Source organism: Sceloporus occidentalis, unplaced genomic scaffold (genome assembly GCF_023333645.1).
Source record: "Sceloporus occidentalis isolate IW3139 unplaced genomic scaffold, rSceOcc1.0.p SCAF_3, whole genome shotgun sequence".
NCBI lineage: Eukaryota > Metazoa > Chordata > Lepidosauria > Squamata > Phrynosomatidae > Sceloporus > Sceloporus occidentalis.
In genome coordinates this window covers 38,126,182-38,141,833 of record NW_028316983.1, presented here as the reverse complement: position 1 = coordinate 38,141,833, position 15,652 = coordinate 38,126,182, and the positions used below count along the sequence as shown (strand labels likewise).

Genomic DNA, 15,652 nt, shown 5'->3' with positions numbered 1-15,652 from the left:
ATAAAAGTGTATGCACTTTTTCTTGAATTTTAACTGATAGGTTTTGTCACTGTTTGTTTATATTTTTCTTATTTTATATTTTGCATTTTAATGCAAACAGCCTAGAAAACTCTACCATAACAGCAAAGGGCATAAATCTAGGAAATAAGCAAATAAATAAATGTGCTATGTGTCACTGCAGTCATATTCATGAGGTACTTTCCAACCAGCATGAATCCCTTATCAAATTTGTGCAATCAAAAGCAACCTGAAATTTATATAAAATACCAGTTTACAACAGACCCTCAAAATTAACAGAAGAACAAAATGACCTTTGGGGAGGAAAACATTAAGGGAAGGCCCTCCCCACCCCCCACCCCAGCAAAATCCAGTGGCGACTGAGTACACTCAGTGGGCACAAAATGGTATTTTACTCTGGAGAGAAAACAAAAAAAGAAAATGGGATGGGGAAAGGGAAAGGGAAAAGAAAGGAGAATGAACTGGAGCATCTTAGAAAAAGTCAAAGATGACTAGAACTCAACGTTGGTTCCCACTCACCTGTCAAGATGCACAAATCCTCATACCCATCAGCTTGTCAATGACTTCAAACTAAATCTTGAAAAAGTTATCTTTTTGGACTCTAATGCCTAAAATTCCCAGACAGCACACCTATGTGCCATGCTGGCTAGAAGATTCTGGCAGTTATTGTCCTAAAAAAGGTAATATATCCATGTTTTTGTCTTGTCTTGTCTATTTGTTTTCTGAATTGTTAAAGTCTGTTACAGGGCTGGCAGCAGAGAGGTTCGGCCTCTGGGCCATTCAATCTTTAGAAGTTAACCTTCCCTGAACTACATGATATCAAAGATGCCAACATGAAAAATGGTTGTACTTGATACATTTACCTCATCATGTCTTCCACACTGTGAGAAACAGATGCATCATAGAAAGGGTCTCCCAAGCTGCTAGCTAGTGCCAGAACTACTTTCAATGTCTATATTGAATACAAAAGAAGAAAATGAAACCAGAATAGGAATGTATTCTCTTTTGATTGAAAGAACGGTGTGAGGCATTTCTGTGGTAAATCATCCTGTGGCAAATGATGATGCAACTTCCTTCAGTCTAGCCTTCATGCTCCTCTCACTCCATTTTTTGAAAGGACAATTTGTGTATCCCATGACTTCCAGTATTGCTTTGGGGTTTGTTTGTTTTTTAAATAAACTAATAGCAAGCTATACAAGACATCAGCCACATCTTTGGATCTCAGGACAGAAAGTATTCCCTTGCCACCCCATGATGGCTGAATTTCTAACAATACATTGGAGGACCAAACTATAAATGACTGGAAGAAGTAGGGACTTAATTTTTAAAATCCGTACAAAAGATGAAATGATGAGCACCATTTACAAGCAGTAGAAGTGAGAAACCACAAGGAGGTGCTTTTAGCTTAATGTGTGTTGTGTGCCTTCAAGATATTTCTGACTTAAAGTGATCTTAAGGTGAACTTATCATGAGGTTTTCTTAGCAAGATTTGTTCAGAGGAGGTTTGCCATGGCTTCCCCCTGAGCATGTGACTTTCCCAAGGTCACCCAGTAGGTTTCATGGCCAAGCTGGGAATCAAACCCTGGTTTCCAGAGTTGTAGTCCAACACTCAAACCATTAATACATGCCAAATAATTACCATATCTTTCATGAAGACAGAAATGGGAACACATGATTGCAAAGAACTAGATTACACAAATTTCTCTTTCAAAAAGCCTATATAACCAACCATATAACAAAAGATTATTAACATCTCCATGCAAAGCCTGGCAAATTTAATATTCTCCATTGACAGTGTTTTGAATACAACAACTTTTAGTGTCCTTATCCTTATTGAAAAGAAAGAATGAGTGGTCAATGAGATTCAAAGGCCTAGACTTCATGGACTCTAACTGCATAAAGGGCACCACCACCATCACAGATCTGAAATGTATACAAAATTCCAATCAGTTATGATCACATTAATCGGCTATGGAGAATCTCTGTCTCCTTAAAATATTGGTGCAGTACCATCATACTTGAAAGAACTCTGCTGGTTAGGGCTGATGGGAGTGTGCAAACCTCTGCTTGAAATACTTAATTGTATACTTTTTACTGGATATATTGACATGGAAATTTCATCAGAATTTTCTTTTAACAAGGCAGTATAATAATAGGGAGAGCCAGCATGGTGTAGCGATTTGAGACTCTGCAGATTGGAGTTCAATTCTCCGCTTGGCCATGGAATCCTGCTGGGTGACTTTGGGTGAGTCATGCCCTTTCAGCGTAGAAAACCCTGTGATAGGTTTGGCATAGGGTCACCATAAGTCAGAAACAACATGAAAGCATAAAAACAACAACATAGCAATAAGAGAGCTAGTGTGGTGGCATGGGTTGAGTGTTGGACTTGGACTCCAGGAGATCAAGATTTGAATCCCTGCTCAGACATGGATGACAACTAAGTGACCTTGAACAAGTAATATTCTCTTAGCCTGAGAGGAATGTAACGGCAAATCTTGTCTAAATAAATCTTGCTGAGAAAAACTGACAATAAGGTCATCATAACAAAAACATATAGCAATGGGGGATTTCAACATAATGTAGTTCTTCCAATTGTAACAAGCAGTAACCCAAAACTCATGATGGAGAAAATGTTGTCACTCACTGTAACTAATTAAACAGATGTGCAAATTCCCGCTTACTTACAATCCTACATAACTCTCCTAGCCTCACAAAATTATTTGTACAAAAATCAGGGAAAGCCAATTCCAAGCCTTACCTCCGTTATCCAATAGAGAATATTTTCCCTGGCTACCTGGCTGGTGATGTTAAAACCCTCAAGGATGTTGAGAGCAGTAACCAGAGCAGGGCCAATATGTGGAGGCGATGGACTGAGAATGAGATGACCTGTTAAGATTCAAGAGGAAAAACAAAAGTCAGGGTGGTGTTGTGGCCATTAATGGGTGTGAAGTGCAACAATGTTTGCACTGGAGAATGGCTGTCTAGATGGAATAATCGTGGTGGAAAAGTCAATTAGAGCCACTTGTATGTTCATCTCTTAGTCTTGTTCGATTTGCCTACATAAACTGATATTCCCAGGTGACTTCACTTCTTTCCTCCATCATTTCTAGCTTCTCAATCTCCCAAGAAAATAGCTAGTAGAACCATTTCAAGTTTATCTTCTTATCCTCAGATGGAAGTTCCTATAATAATTTTCTTACTTTTCTTCAATGTCACCTATCTAACAGGATTATGGTGGTAGAGAAGAACAACACATGCTGAGCAAATTGGTGGAAAGGTGGTATAAAACTAGTAAATAAAATGAAAGGAATAAGACAAATGCTACAGGCAAGTTGAGTTTTTCACCTCTTGGTCATAAAAATCCATAGAACAGCGACATTAGTCCTTATAAACCAAAGCGTGCTACACAATAAAACCCTGTAAGTATCTAGGTATAACCCCGTTTCATTTCTCTTATTTATACCTAAAACTTGAGGACATAAGAGACCACCTTCTCATCATAAGGGATACCAAAAAATGTCACAGAGGATATACCTTGATATACCGTATGGACTGGATTTTCAACCAATACAGTGTAATTGCTAAAGTCTTCCTCGGACAAGGTGCCGCCATATTTAAGGACCTATGTACAAGACCAGAAAGATGAAAGAGGTGACCATTATCTTGTGGAAGTGCAAAACAAAATTAAGGCTTAGCTAGGCAGTGAGCAAAACAATCACAGCTTTCCTAGACAAGTATTGCTCAAAACTTCCAAAATTCCCAAAATCACAATACACACACTTTATTACTTTTTTTGCAAGTAAAAGTGTTGGCCAGTTGTCCACTCATCAGTTGATTCAGTGTGTCTACTGTGGTTAAGACTAAGGATGAAACTTAGGCCATGCAAGCAAACAGCTCCCCAGTTCTTGCACTGTAGCTCCTTCTTATGTCTCATCATTGGTTTTGCTGGCTACAGCTGAGATGTCATGCAGTCCAATAATATTTGGAAAGCCATATTTTCCCCCTCCTAATTTAGCCTAATGCATCTTTCAAGATAATTCCCAAATCCCCTACTGTCATCAACTCTGGCAATTACATCAGCCATTAGAGGCAGAGCAATCAGTAATCTCAACCTTTATCTTATTACTGCCATGTTTATGAATTTTGAAATCACAATATGTATAAAAGACATCAAAATGACATAAATGCTAATATCAAATGTAGAGTTTTTTAAAAAAAAAGAAGAGAAGAAAAAAGAAAAAAATGGAATAAGCGTACCTCGGAAATAATTTCTTGTGTCACATTTCCACCGTAGAAAGCTGAGACCCCTCCTGACCCAAGCAAACGTAAAAGAGCAGCCAGATCTGGTCTTCTCATAAACATGCCAGGCAGCAAGGGTTGGCCGTCTGGAAGGAAAATCTCTCTGAACCTATCTGTGTAGTTATGCTGTTCCTTCACATCCTTGATAGCCATTGCTGCAGACAACAGAGGAGATAATAAGAGAATGATAAGTGATAATAAAACAGATGCTCGTATCAATTCAGAAGTCTACAGAATCATATACTTATCATGCCCATTTCAGAGCTTGGAAAAGTTCCTTTTTGGAAACCAAAATTCCCAGAATCCCTCAAACTGCAGAATCGTTAGCAGCATCCCTTTGTGCAGGGAAGGGTGCACAATACCCAGTAGAGTTTACTGGATCAGTAAAGTCCAGATAGCCCTGGCCCAGGCTACATTCTCCATTACAAGGTAAAGGCTTCTCCTTTGATGTGATTCTCTAGTTGTGTCTGACTGTAGGGTGGTGCTCATCTCCATTACTAAGCCAAGAGAGCTAGCATTGTCAAAGACAACTCCATGGTCATGTAGCCAGCATGCCAAGGCACACGGAATGCTATTACCTTCCCATCAAAGTAGTATTTATTTATCTACTTGCACTTTTACATGTTTTCGAATTGCTAGGTTGACAGAAGCTAGGACTAATGATGGAAGCTCACTCTGTCACTTGGTGCTTGGGCCTCAAACTGCCGACCTGCTGACCTTGTGATAATCAGAGTCAGCATCTTAATCCCTAAACCACCACACCCCTATATTCTATTCATATACAGCCACCATTACTATAAGGGAAAAAATGAGCATACACAGATCATGGCTGACTATATATGGAGAAACTTAGATATAAAGAAATATCTATACGTTGTCCAATTCTTGAGAGATTAGCTGGAACAGAGCAATATCAAGCAACATTTTGAACTGTTGGGCATCCTAGCCCAGTCCTATCCAAAATATTTCTCTAGAATAGAGAGAGTGTGCTTGCACAGTTAAGCTATAACTGTGTGAGACAGGGACTTGTTTCCCCCTTTTTGACATGGTTTATCACTTCAGGAACTACACATTCCAGGGTTCCTTGTTCACATGCAAGAAGGAGGGATACCTCGTAGGGAGGATAAAGAAAAGTACCATAAAACAGTGGGATTAAGTGCTGCTGCTCCTAGTAGGATTTGCAGAGTTCGTCTACATTTGGGAGGAAAGTCCAAATAGACCTCTCCATTGGTTCTGTCCCGCATCCACTCCAGAACCATCCCACATTGTGTCCTCATCATGCCAAATTGGGGAAGGGTGTTCGAGGAAAATGCTGTCTGCTGTGTGTTCTGATTATGACAGATTTGAGGGGAGGGTCACAAAAATGAGTACAAGACCTTGGCACAAAAACAAAACAAAAAAAAGGTACAAGACCTTGGCACATTCCCAGATGCAAACTCTGCTTATACATTTACTCAGGAAATGTCATCACAGGACCTAATCACACCACCCACAATATCAGAGGTACTTTCACTTGCTCATACTCTAATGTGAGATATGCCATAATAATATCCAGCAGCACTCTACATTTGGCAGACAAGCTTATCTCTGCATCAGAAGATAAATGGACATAAATCAGAAATTAGGAATGGGTATAAACAAAGACCAGTTGCAGAACAATTCAGCCTTCCTGGGCATTCCATCCTAGACCTCAAAACAGTGGTCCTTGAACAAAAATACTACAAAGAAAGACTGGAAAGAGAAATAGCAAAATTGGGATGTATCCACAAACTCCAGTCCACTGATGAGGTTGAACAGAGATAATGGTTTCCTGGCACACTGCACTACTACACATATTATGTGCATTTCAGTTGGCCAACACAGCTACCCCTGCATATTATAATACTAATTAAACACCCTAGGTTCATGAGAGCTCTTTATGCTAGTTTATCACATCTTTTTTTGGTTCCCAACCAGCATCATGTTATAATAACTCCCTCCACCTTGGTGTTGTGCAACATCTTTCCTCCTCCCTTTGTCCCCAAACAATCATAATTAAAACTGAACTTGTCACCTCATCACCATATACACAGGTTTTGTGTTTCTGTTGCTATTGCACGTTTGTTGTTATTGTTGTATATCTTCAAGTTGTTTCTGATGTATGGCAACCCTAAGGCAACCTATCGTGGGGGTCTTGTGGCAAGATTTGTTCAGAAGAGGTTTGCCATTGTTTTCCCCTGAGGCTGAGAGAGTGTGACTTGCCCAAGGTCATCCAGTGGGTTTCATGGCTGAGCTGGGAATCAAACCCTGGTCTTCAGAATCACAGTCCAACAGTCAAACTACTATGTCACCTTGGCTGTCACATTCACACATAGAACCTGCTTATTCATAGCTATAAAGGTCTGTTCCTAGACACTTCATTCCATACATCTGATGAAATACTTAAGTTTATGAAAGCTTATGCTACCAATTTCTTTTTCTCAGTCAGTCTCATAGGTGTTATAAGATCCCTTTGCAGAGATGATTTGGAGAAACCATGTTGCGAGAAAGGCCATTTCACAAATCAGTCTTCCTCAAATTACTAGTCAATTTCATTAATTTTGATTGAATAAATGTTTCTTCCAAACTCTGCTAGTATGCTAAGGAAAGTCTGCCTAGAAAAATGGCACAAAAAGAATATTTGACCTAATGTATCCCAACTGAAACAATAAAATAACATTGATCACCGAGCCATCAAAGATTTCATTTGTCACTTTCTGGAAGAATGTATATTTGAGTGTGCAGTCTGAACCTTACCATTTTGGCTTTGCCAGCATTGAACAATATGATGCAATTTGCACATAGATCTCTGCCTTGTGCCTGTTAATATATGAATCCACTCACCTAAATCATGTGTGACGTTGAATCCATCCTGGGCTACATCTGCAGCAAGACCCAGTAGTTGTCTCCATGGCAGCCTATCAAATGAAAAACATAGCATGACTCGATTGTCTCCTTGAGAGAGTGGCAGGGTAAAAATAAAACTATTATTATTATTATTATTATTATTATTATTTAGTCATCAGCTAGTTATACAACAGTTATAAATAAAACATGAGGAAAATGTTATTGAGCAAAGCCGCACTGGAAATGGAAATCAGGATGGTGTTACTCTATTTCTGCTGGGTTGTACGTGAGATGCACAACAGCCAGTCAATCATTAATTGAGAAGGGAAACTAGTGAGCTGAATAGGGTTGTTGTTGTTGTTGTTGTTGTTATGTACCTTCAAGTTGTTTCCGACTTATGGCGATCCTAAGGCAAACCCATCATGGGGTTTTCTTGGCAAGATTTGTTCAGAGAATGTTTGCCCTGGTGGCGCAGTGGTTAAATGCCTGTACTGCAGCTACTCACTCACAAACCACAAGGTTGCGAGTTCAATACCAGCAAAAGGGCTCAAGCTCGACTCAGGCTTGCATCCTTCCGTGGTCGCTAAAATAAGTACCCAGCTTGTTGGGCGAAATTAGCTTACACTTTGTAAACCACTTAGGAAGTGCTTAAGTGCGCTGATATGCGGTATAAACATGTACTTGCTATTGCTATTTGCCATTGCCTTCACCTGAGGCTGAAAGCATGTGACTCAGCTAGTAAAAGCCAGAACTCTTATCAGAGAGATTTTGAAGACCACTTCTCACATTGCACAGCAACAGAGCTGTGCTTAGCACTGAGTATATGCCTTTAAAGGAGATGTGTTCATTCCTATTTCTTTTGACAGTCTTCCTGTGCAATGTGAACTGGAAGAAATCTACTACAGCCAAAAAAATCTAGGGTAACATCAGCTTCCCAGAGGGCCTTTTCTATTACTGCTCCAAAACTATGGAACGACCTGCCGGAGGAGATCTGTCACATTTCCACTCTGACAGCTTTTAAGAAAGCACTCAAGACGGATCTCTTCCAGCAGGCCTTTCCAACTTAGTTACCATCCCCAGATATAGAGATATTTGCCCCTGATCTGTCTATTCTTCCCCGCCTATGTTTCTGCCTATTTTTTTTTGTTTAATGTCTTTAATGTTTTTAATGTTTTTATACTATTACTGTTTAATTCTGTTTTAGTACTGGGAATGGGGGGGTAGGTCTAGGGTTTGATTTTTTTTATATAACTCTATTGTAATTTGATGTATTTTACTGTTGGATTCTTCGTGATTTGGCGGGCCTGAAATAAATCTTTATTATTATTATTATTATTATTATTATTATTATTATTATTATTATTATTGCTGACCTCAAAGCAACCCTATCATGGGGTTTTCTTCACAAGATTTGTTCTGTGGGAGTTTGCCATCGCCCTCCTGTGAGAGAGTGTGATTTGCCCAAGGTCACCATGTGGGTTTCCAGGGTTGAGTGCGGATTTGAACCCAAGTCTCCCAGAGTCCTAATCCATCACTCAAACAACTATACTATGCTGTCTGACTTCATTTACACATACAACTATTTATAGGCACATCGTAAGAACATAATATGTGGTGAATCTAACTAGTTCCACCTGTATAATTAATGGAGGAAATGACAGGTGCACATAGCACATTACTATTGCTTGCATGCTTTGCTTTTCCAAATGGAATTAACAGTGATGCATGGAAAAGGTCCTTCTTACCTCCCATAAGATTGATGTGCTTCATGGAGTCCTTTGATCATGCCTGGAACACCAACCAGGAGACCAGGCTGGATAAAAAAAAAAGGATATGAAGGAATGAGTTCAGAGTTCCACAATGTGCAGATCATACTAATTAAAGAGAGTATAAGTTTTAATAAAGTACTATGGGCCCTTGATATCCACTGGGGTTTGGTTCCAGGACTCCCCATGGATATCAAAATCAGTGGATGCTCAAGTCCCATTAAATACATTGGCATAGTAAAATGGTGTCCTTTATATAAAATAACAAAGGAGATTATCGCACTGCGTTCTGAGAACGTTCCTATCATCACGTGATGAGAACTTTCCTGGAACAGATATTACTGCATTAGTAAACTAGAACGTGATCAGACCGTGATCAGAACTGCATTTTACCGCACAGCGATTCCTGAAACCGTTCCGAGAACATATTCCACCAAGGCCGCCTCCGTCTCCTGATTGGCTGAAAGAATGACAGGCAGGGAGGCAGGAAAGCAAGCAGGCGAGCGACTGCAGTGAGGGAAGGGGGGTGTGTGAGAGAGAGAGGGGGGAAAGGAGGAGGGAGGGAAGGGAGGGAAGAAGGAGGGATCGGGAGAAAGAGAAATGAGGAGAGATGAGCCTTGCCAGTTACATCCCAAATCTCCTTTGCAAGGCTGGGAAGAAGGAGGAGCTCCATGCAGGTCTCTTCAAGCCGAAGAAAAGCAAGTTGCCAGGGAGGGGACTGGGCCAAGGGCAGAGCCCCGGCAGCCATAGCAGCTCTTTAAACCGGTTAGAAAAGAAGAGTCCTCTGCTGTCATCCCAATTCCCCATTTTGGCTGCTTGTCAGCCTTTTGCCTCCTGTGTGTGTGCGCATGTAATGTGTGCCTTCATAGAATCATAGAAACATAGAGTTGGAAGAGACCACAAGGGCCATCCAGTCCAACCCCATTCTGCCATGCAGGAAATCACAATCAAAGCATCCCCAACAGATGGCCACCCAGCCTCTGCTTAAAGACCTCCAAGGAAGGAGACTCCACTACACTCTGAGGAAAGAGTGTGTTCCACTGTCGAACAACCCTTACTCTCAGGAAGTTCCTCCTAATATTGAAGTGGGATCTCTTTTCCTGGAGCTTGCATCCATTGCTCCGGGTCCTAGTCTCTGGAGCAGCAGAAAACAAGCTTGCACCCTCATCAATGTGACATCCCTTCAAATATTTAAACAGGGCTATCATATCACCTCTTAATCTTCTCTTCTCCAGGCTAAACATCCCCAGCTCCCTATGTCGTTCCTTGTAGGGCATGGTTTCCAGACCTTTCACCATTTTAGTCGCCCTCCTTTGGACACGCTCCTTTTTGAATTGTGGTGCCCAAAACTGGGCACAATATTCCAGGTGGGGCCTGTGAGCTTCCCTCCCCGCTTTAATTCTTGTCTGGCTCTTTGCTATGGAATTCTGGGAGTTGTTTGCTTGCTTTTGTGTGTTGCTCCAAACAGAGGAGCTTTTGTGGGTTCCTTCCTGGAGGGAAGGAGGAGAAGGTCCTGGGCATTCCTGCCATCCTTGCCTCCTGCAGGCTGCCAGCACAGGAGCCCCGCTGGACATGACACTAGAGGCCCCCCGCAGAAGCAGCCAGACCCTCTCCCTCTTGATCTCTGCTCTGGCCCCCCTGTTTCCCTCTCTCTTTCTCTCTCTTTCCCTTCTTTCCTCTTCTCTCACTTGTCCCAACTTTCCTCCCTTCCCTCCCTCCTTCTTTCCCCCCTCACACACACACAGCTTCCCTCACTGCAGTCGCTCGCCTGCCTGCCTCCCTCCCTGCCTGTCATTCTTTCAGCCAATCAGGAGACGGAGGAATGCGAGAACGGATTTGAGAACACATAAGAATACCGCACACACCTCTGTTGGAACGTTCTCATCCCGTTCCAGCTCTCTGGGAACACATTCATATCTGTACCCTCCTGGAACACATTTGGAACGCATTTAAGCGTTCTGAGAACCCGATTGGAACACATACTGTGCGGTATACTCAAATGCGTTCCGTTCTCATCACGTGATGAGAACGGTCTCAGAACGCAGTGCGATAAACTCCAAAGTCAAGATTTGCTTTTTGGAATTTATAAATATTTTCATGGATGTTTGAATCTATGGATAAAGAATCCATGAATGAAGAGGGCCTACTGTATACTTATATACAATATCCAATTGGGAAACAGAAGGTACATAAAAGTATGTACAGATCCAAGGTTTTAAATGGGCATAACTCTTAATACCAAATGTGTTGGCAGGGTTCTTATTAGCTTTCTGATTATTAGAGGGAACAGGTACATAATGGGAGAGGAAAAGAGACAATTCATGTAATGATTTTCAGTTATTTTTAAATGATAGGATGGTTTGATCATTTTAATGCAAACCACTTGGAGATTTTATTACATCAAGTAGTACACAAGTCAGTATTACAAATTAATTAATTAATTAATTAATTAATTAATTATGTTTATCAACTACCACCTTGCTGCCTAAATGGAATAGGGTCTCTCAAACCTTTGTTTCCCAAGCCTTCCTGAGGCCCTCCTCTTGAATGCTGAATGGGGCAGTCTCTCGGAAATCAATCACTCGGCTCTCATTCTTCCTGATGTCATGAACCAGCATTACTCCCCCACTGCAATACAAAGGCATGTAAGAGTGAAACATATAAAGAATGCCTCACCAGCTTTGGCATGACTACTTCCAAGGCTGTACCCTATACCAATACAAGAAACTGCCCCCTGGTAGCTACAGCATCCTAAAGGCTATATAAAAATGGACTGACCAATCTGGGCTTCATTTCCTAGATCACTACCTCTAGACAGGTCATGTTAATAGAAATCGTCCATTTCTGTTTGAGCTATAAATGGAATCTCCAGATGGGAGGGCTCATTGTGTTAGCAGTTAGGAAGCACTATACACCTTTTCTGTCTTTTTCCCCTTAACAGATTTTGTACTAAGACAAAAAGCAGAAGAAGAAACAGAAAAATAATGGAGGATTACAAGGTGAAGAGGAGAACATCTTGATCACATACAAAATACAGTGAATGAAAATAAGGCAATATGTTAAAGGCCTAATCCAGAACCACTCAGATTCTGACTTACTTCTTCATCTGAGGCCTAATGTTCACTGCAGAAATAATGCAGTTTGACATTGCATTAACTGCCATGGCTCAATGGAATTTGTAATTTGTTGTGGCATGAGGGTGCTCTGAGAGAGAAGGCTGAATATCTTACAAAACTAGAAATCCTAGAATTCCATAGTATTGAGCCATGGGAATTAAAGTTGTGTTAAACAGCATTTCTGCAGTCCATATTAGACCTGAGACACATTCCAACCCCACTCCTAGCCTCAGTTTCCAGTTTATTAACAGCAATAGCCTTGAGACTTTGTAATCACTTAATTTTCATTAGTGAAATATCCTGGAAAAGTGGAGATCATCATTCTGATAAAGGCCTATTAAATTTGTGTCTAGGCTGTACCATTCAGGATCACACCTCTGAACACTTCTGAAAATCTGTGGTGGTTGGATGGTTCCATGCCAGTGGGGCAGTGAGTCCACTCTAAGTTCCAGTTTGTAAAGGTTAGATTTCAGAATCTTGATTCTTCATTTAAAGTTTAAGCTAAAACCTGGATGAGATTTATTGCACTGCTGACAGGGAAGCCACAACTCATCACTGCTTCACACTAAAAATCCATAGTCAAACTTGATCCTACTGAAATGCAGGCTCAGAATTTAATGGCGGTCTGCCGCCGCCGCCAGTAGGTCCGCGGGGGAGCCGGAGCCTTCAGACGGCCCGACTCCCACGCGGACCGAAAAAGAAGCTCCAAAATGGAGCTTCTTTTACCGTCGCGTTTGCGACGTAGCGAGGCGCCAGGGGCGCGCTCGCTACGTCACAAGCGGCGCGACGCGTACGGACGCTCAGCGTCCGATACGCAAAGATGGCGGCGCCCATGTGGAAGGGGCGCCGCCATCTTGTACGTATAGGATACGTACTAGGGTTAGGGGGGTGCGGAAGCACCGCCCCTTCCTAACCCTAGTACGTATTCTATACGTACTAAATGGCGGTATGTATCCCGCCAAAGAGTGTTATTTTATCCTTGCTCAACTTGTTTTCTGTGTGACATACAGTGCACCCGTGTCATACGCGGGTGCGCTATACGTGGATTTGAGCATATGCTCAAATCTGTGGAGAGCCACATGGGAGTGTGTGGGGTGCAAGGGGCGCCACGCCGCCACACTGCCGCACCGCTGCCGCATGCATGAGCCCCACTCAAGTGAATGGGTCTCGAGCATACGTGTTTTTTGGCTTAAGGGGGAGGGTGGAACAGATCCTCGTGTAAGCCAAGGGTGCACTGTACAATGAAGCAGTGTAACTCTTTCTAGATTTATATTTTCTTTTTCTTTTCTTTTTAAATACTAAATTAATGAGTAAAAGAATAATTTCCAATGAGTATTAAATGTATATATTTTGTAATGTTTATTTTTATGGGATGTTTCTTATGTTGTGCGTACTGATTGCTATGTATTTGTGTATATCAAAAGCAGCACACTGGTGGCACAGTGGTTAAATGCCAGTACTCACTCACAAGGCACAAGGTTGTGAGTTCAATACCAGCCAGGGGCTCCAGGGTCGACTCAGCCTGGCATCCTTTCAAGGATGCTAAAATGAGTACCCAGCTTTTTTGGGGCAATTAGCTTACACATTGTAAGCCACTTAGGAAGTGCTTAAGTGCACTGATAAGCAGTATAGAAATGTACTTGCTATTGCTATATACTGGTAACTCTTTTTCATAATTAAGTAAAATTAAAAAATTACATGAGTATTAAATGCAGGGAAAACAAGGTGTTATCACATAGATAAGTAGTAACTAAACCAAAAACATAAGAGGAAAACTTAAAATCAAGACTCACAAAAGAGCTGAAGGAGCTTTTTTGTGTATTTTGTGTATGAGTTCATATCAGGAAGAACTAGAGGTACCAAAAAGATTGGGCTGAAGTTAGACTAACTGTTCCATAAGCAGTTCCATTCATATGAGAGACTGTGATCCACAGAGATTCACCACTGGTGAAAAGAGAATAAGAGCAAATTTCTGTTGGTTCCCTCATCCAGTGGCGTCACTACAGTTGGTGTCACCTGGTAATGGTAACTCATAGTGTCTAGGGTTGCCATAATGGAGGACCTCCAAACCGGGACAAATGTAGGACCAGGTTTGAAAATGTAGGACTTTTTTTTTTAATTTCCTGGCTAGGAAATTAAAAAAAAAAGTCCTACATTTTCAAACCCTGTCCTTCTCCTCCTCCTCCCGGCTTCGGAGGACGCCTAGGCCGGCTCCCAAGCCGGGAGGAGGAATGGGGGCCGCTTGGAATCGCGGCGATCACCGCGGTGCCAAGCAGCCTCGTCCTCCTCCCGGCTTGGGAGGAAGCCTAGGCCTGCTCCCAGGCTGGGAAGAAGGCGGGGGCCGCCCCTCATCGCAGCGATCGCCGTGGTGGGAAGCGGCCTCCTCCTCCTCCCGGTCTGGGAGGAAGCCTTGGCCGGCTCATCGATTGCCACGATGAGAGCAGTCTCCACTTCCTCCCCAGCTTAGGAGGAAGCCTGGGCCTGGCTCCCAGGCCGGGAAGGAGGCGGGGGCCGCCCCTCATCGCGGCGATCGCCGCGGTGGGAAGCGGCCTCCTCCTCCTCCCGGTCTGGGAGGAAGCCTCGGCCGGCTCCCAGGCCGGGAAGGAGGTGGGGGCCACCCCTCATCGCGGCGACTGCCGCGGTGGGAAGCGGCCTCCTCCTCCTCCTTGGCCTCGCGGAGGCCTTGAGGACCCCGCGGCTGGAGCTCCGACCGCGGAGCCGCCTCCAAGGCCTCGCTGGGGCCCGGGAGGGAGCGTCTCCGCAGCTGGAACTCCAACCGCAAAGAGCCTTCCCAGGCCTCAGCAAGGCCTTGGAGCCGCCGCGGGGGCTGAGGTGGCTGCGGTGGGCGGGGCCGTCCCGGTTTGGGCGCCACACTGGACCGGGACCGGGATGGCACCGCCCAAACCGGGATTGTCCCGCCCCCCGGCGGGATATGGCAACCCTAATAGTGTCACCCCCTCCATTGACCTCCTCCCATTTCACACCATATAGAATCCTTAGTAATGTATTTTGTACTAATGTTTTTTGTAAATCATAATTCAAATATATCACTGAATGTAATGCTAATAGTTCTGACATAAAGAACTAGCAAAATTAAATTTATACCTTCAAATTACAATATCATATGCACAACCTAAAAGTATTTACATATACACAGTGATGATTTGGTTAAAATGTGATGTTGTTAAAGAAAATTTTAAAAGAATAAAAATTTCAAAAATTTCATTTTTTTAAAAAGTTAAAATTTTGAAATTTAATTTAATTTTTAAAAATTCTGGTGCCATCCCTTTTTTCTCCCACTGAGCTTCCCCCCTTTCCCACCATCTCTTAAAGGATTTTAAAAGGAAGCAGATGAATGCCACAGCCTGTTTTTGCCAAAATGAAGGTGTTTGAAGAGCAGTGGTGTCACCCCCCATTTAGGTTGTCATCTGGTGCGGCCCGCACCCCACCTCACACACACACACCCTCCCAGTGACATTAGTGCCCTCATCTATTGAAGTTCCTTGAGTTGTTTTTCAAGTTCCTCCAGTGGTTTTTCCAACCGTCCAAAACCCACCCACCCCCCATTTTCGTGGAACTCTCATTGAT

At 42.6% G+C, this 15,652-nt stretch overlaps 1 protein-coding gene across 1 annotated transcript in view; it reads right to left on the bottom strand.

Moving 5' to 3' along the window:
* GGT7 (gamma-glutamyltransferase 7) overlaps positions 1–15,652 on the bottom strand; it is a 50,526-nt gene that overhangs the window by 15,431 nt on the left and 19,443 nt on the right. The window contains exons 4-10 of the mRNA XM_089514056.1: positions 11,459–11,576; positions 8,928–8,995; positions 7,180–7,253; positions 4,276–4,472; positions 3,553–3,640; positions 2,777–2,904; positions 882–970 (exon numbers count right to left, since the gene is read on the bottom strand). Coding sequence (XP_089370182.1) covers positions 882–970; positions 2,777–2,904; positions 3,553–3,640; positions 4,276–4,472; positions 7,180–7,253; positions 8,928–8,995; positions 11,459–11,576 — 762 coding nt within the window. The remainder of the gene's footprint in view (positions 1–881; positions 971–2,776; positions 2,905–3,552; positions 3,641–4,275; positions 4,473–7,179; positions 7,254–8,927; positions 8,996–11,458; positions 11,577–15,652) is intronic.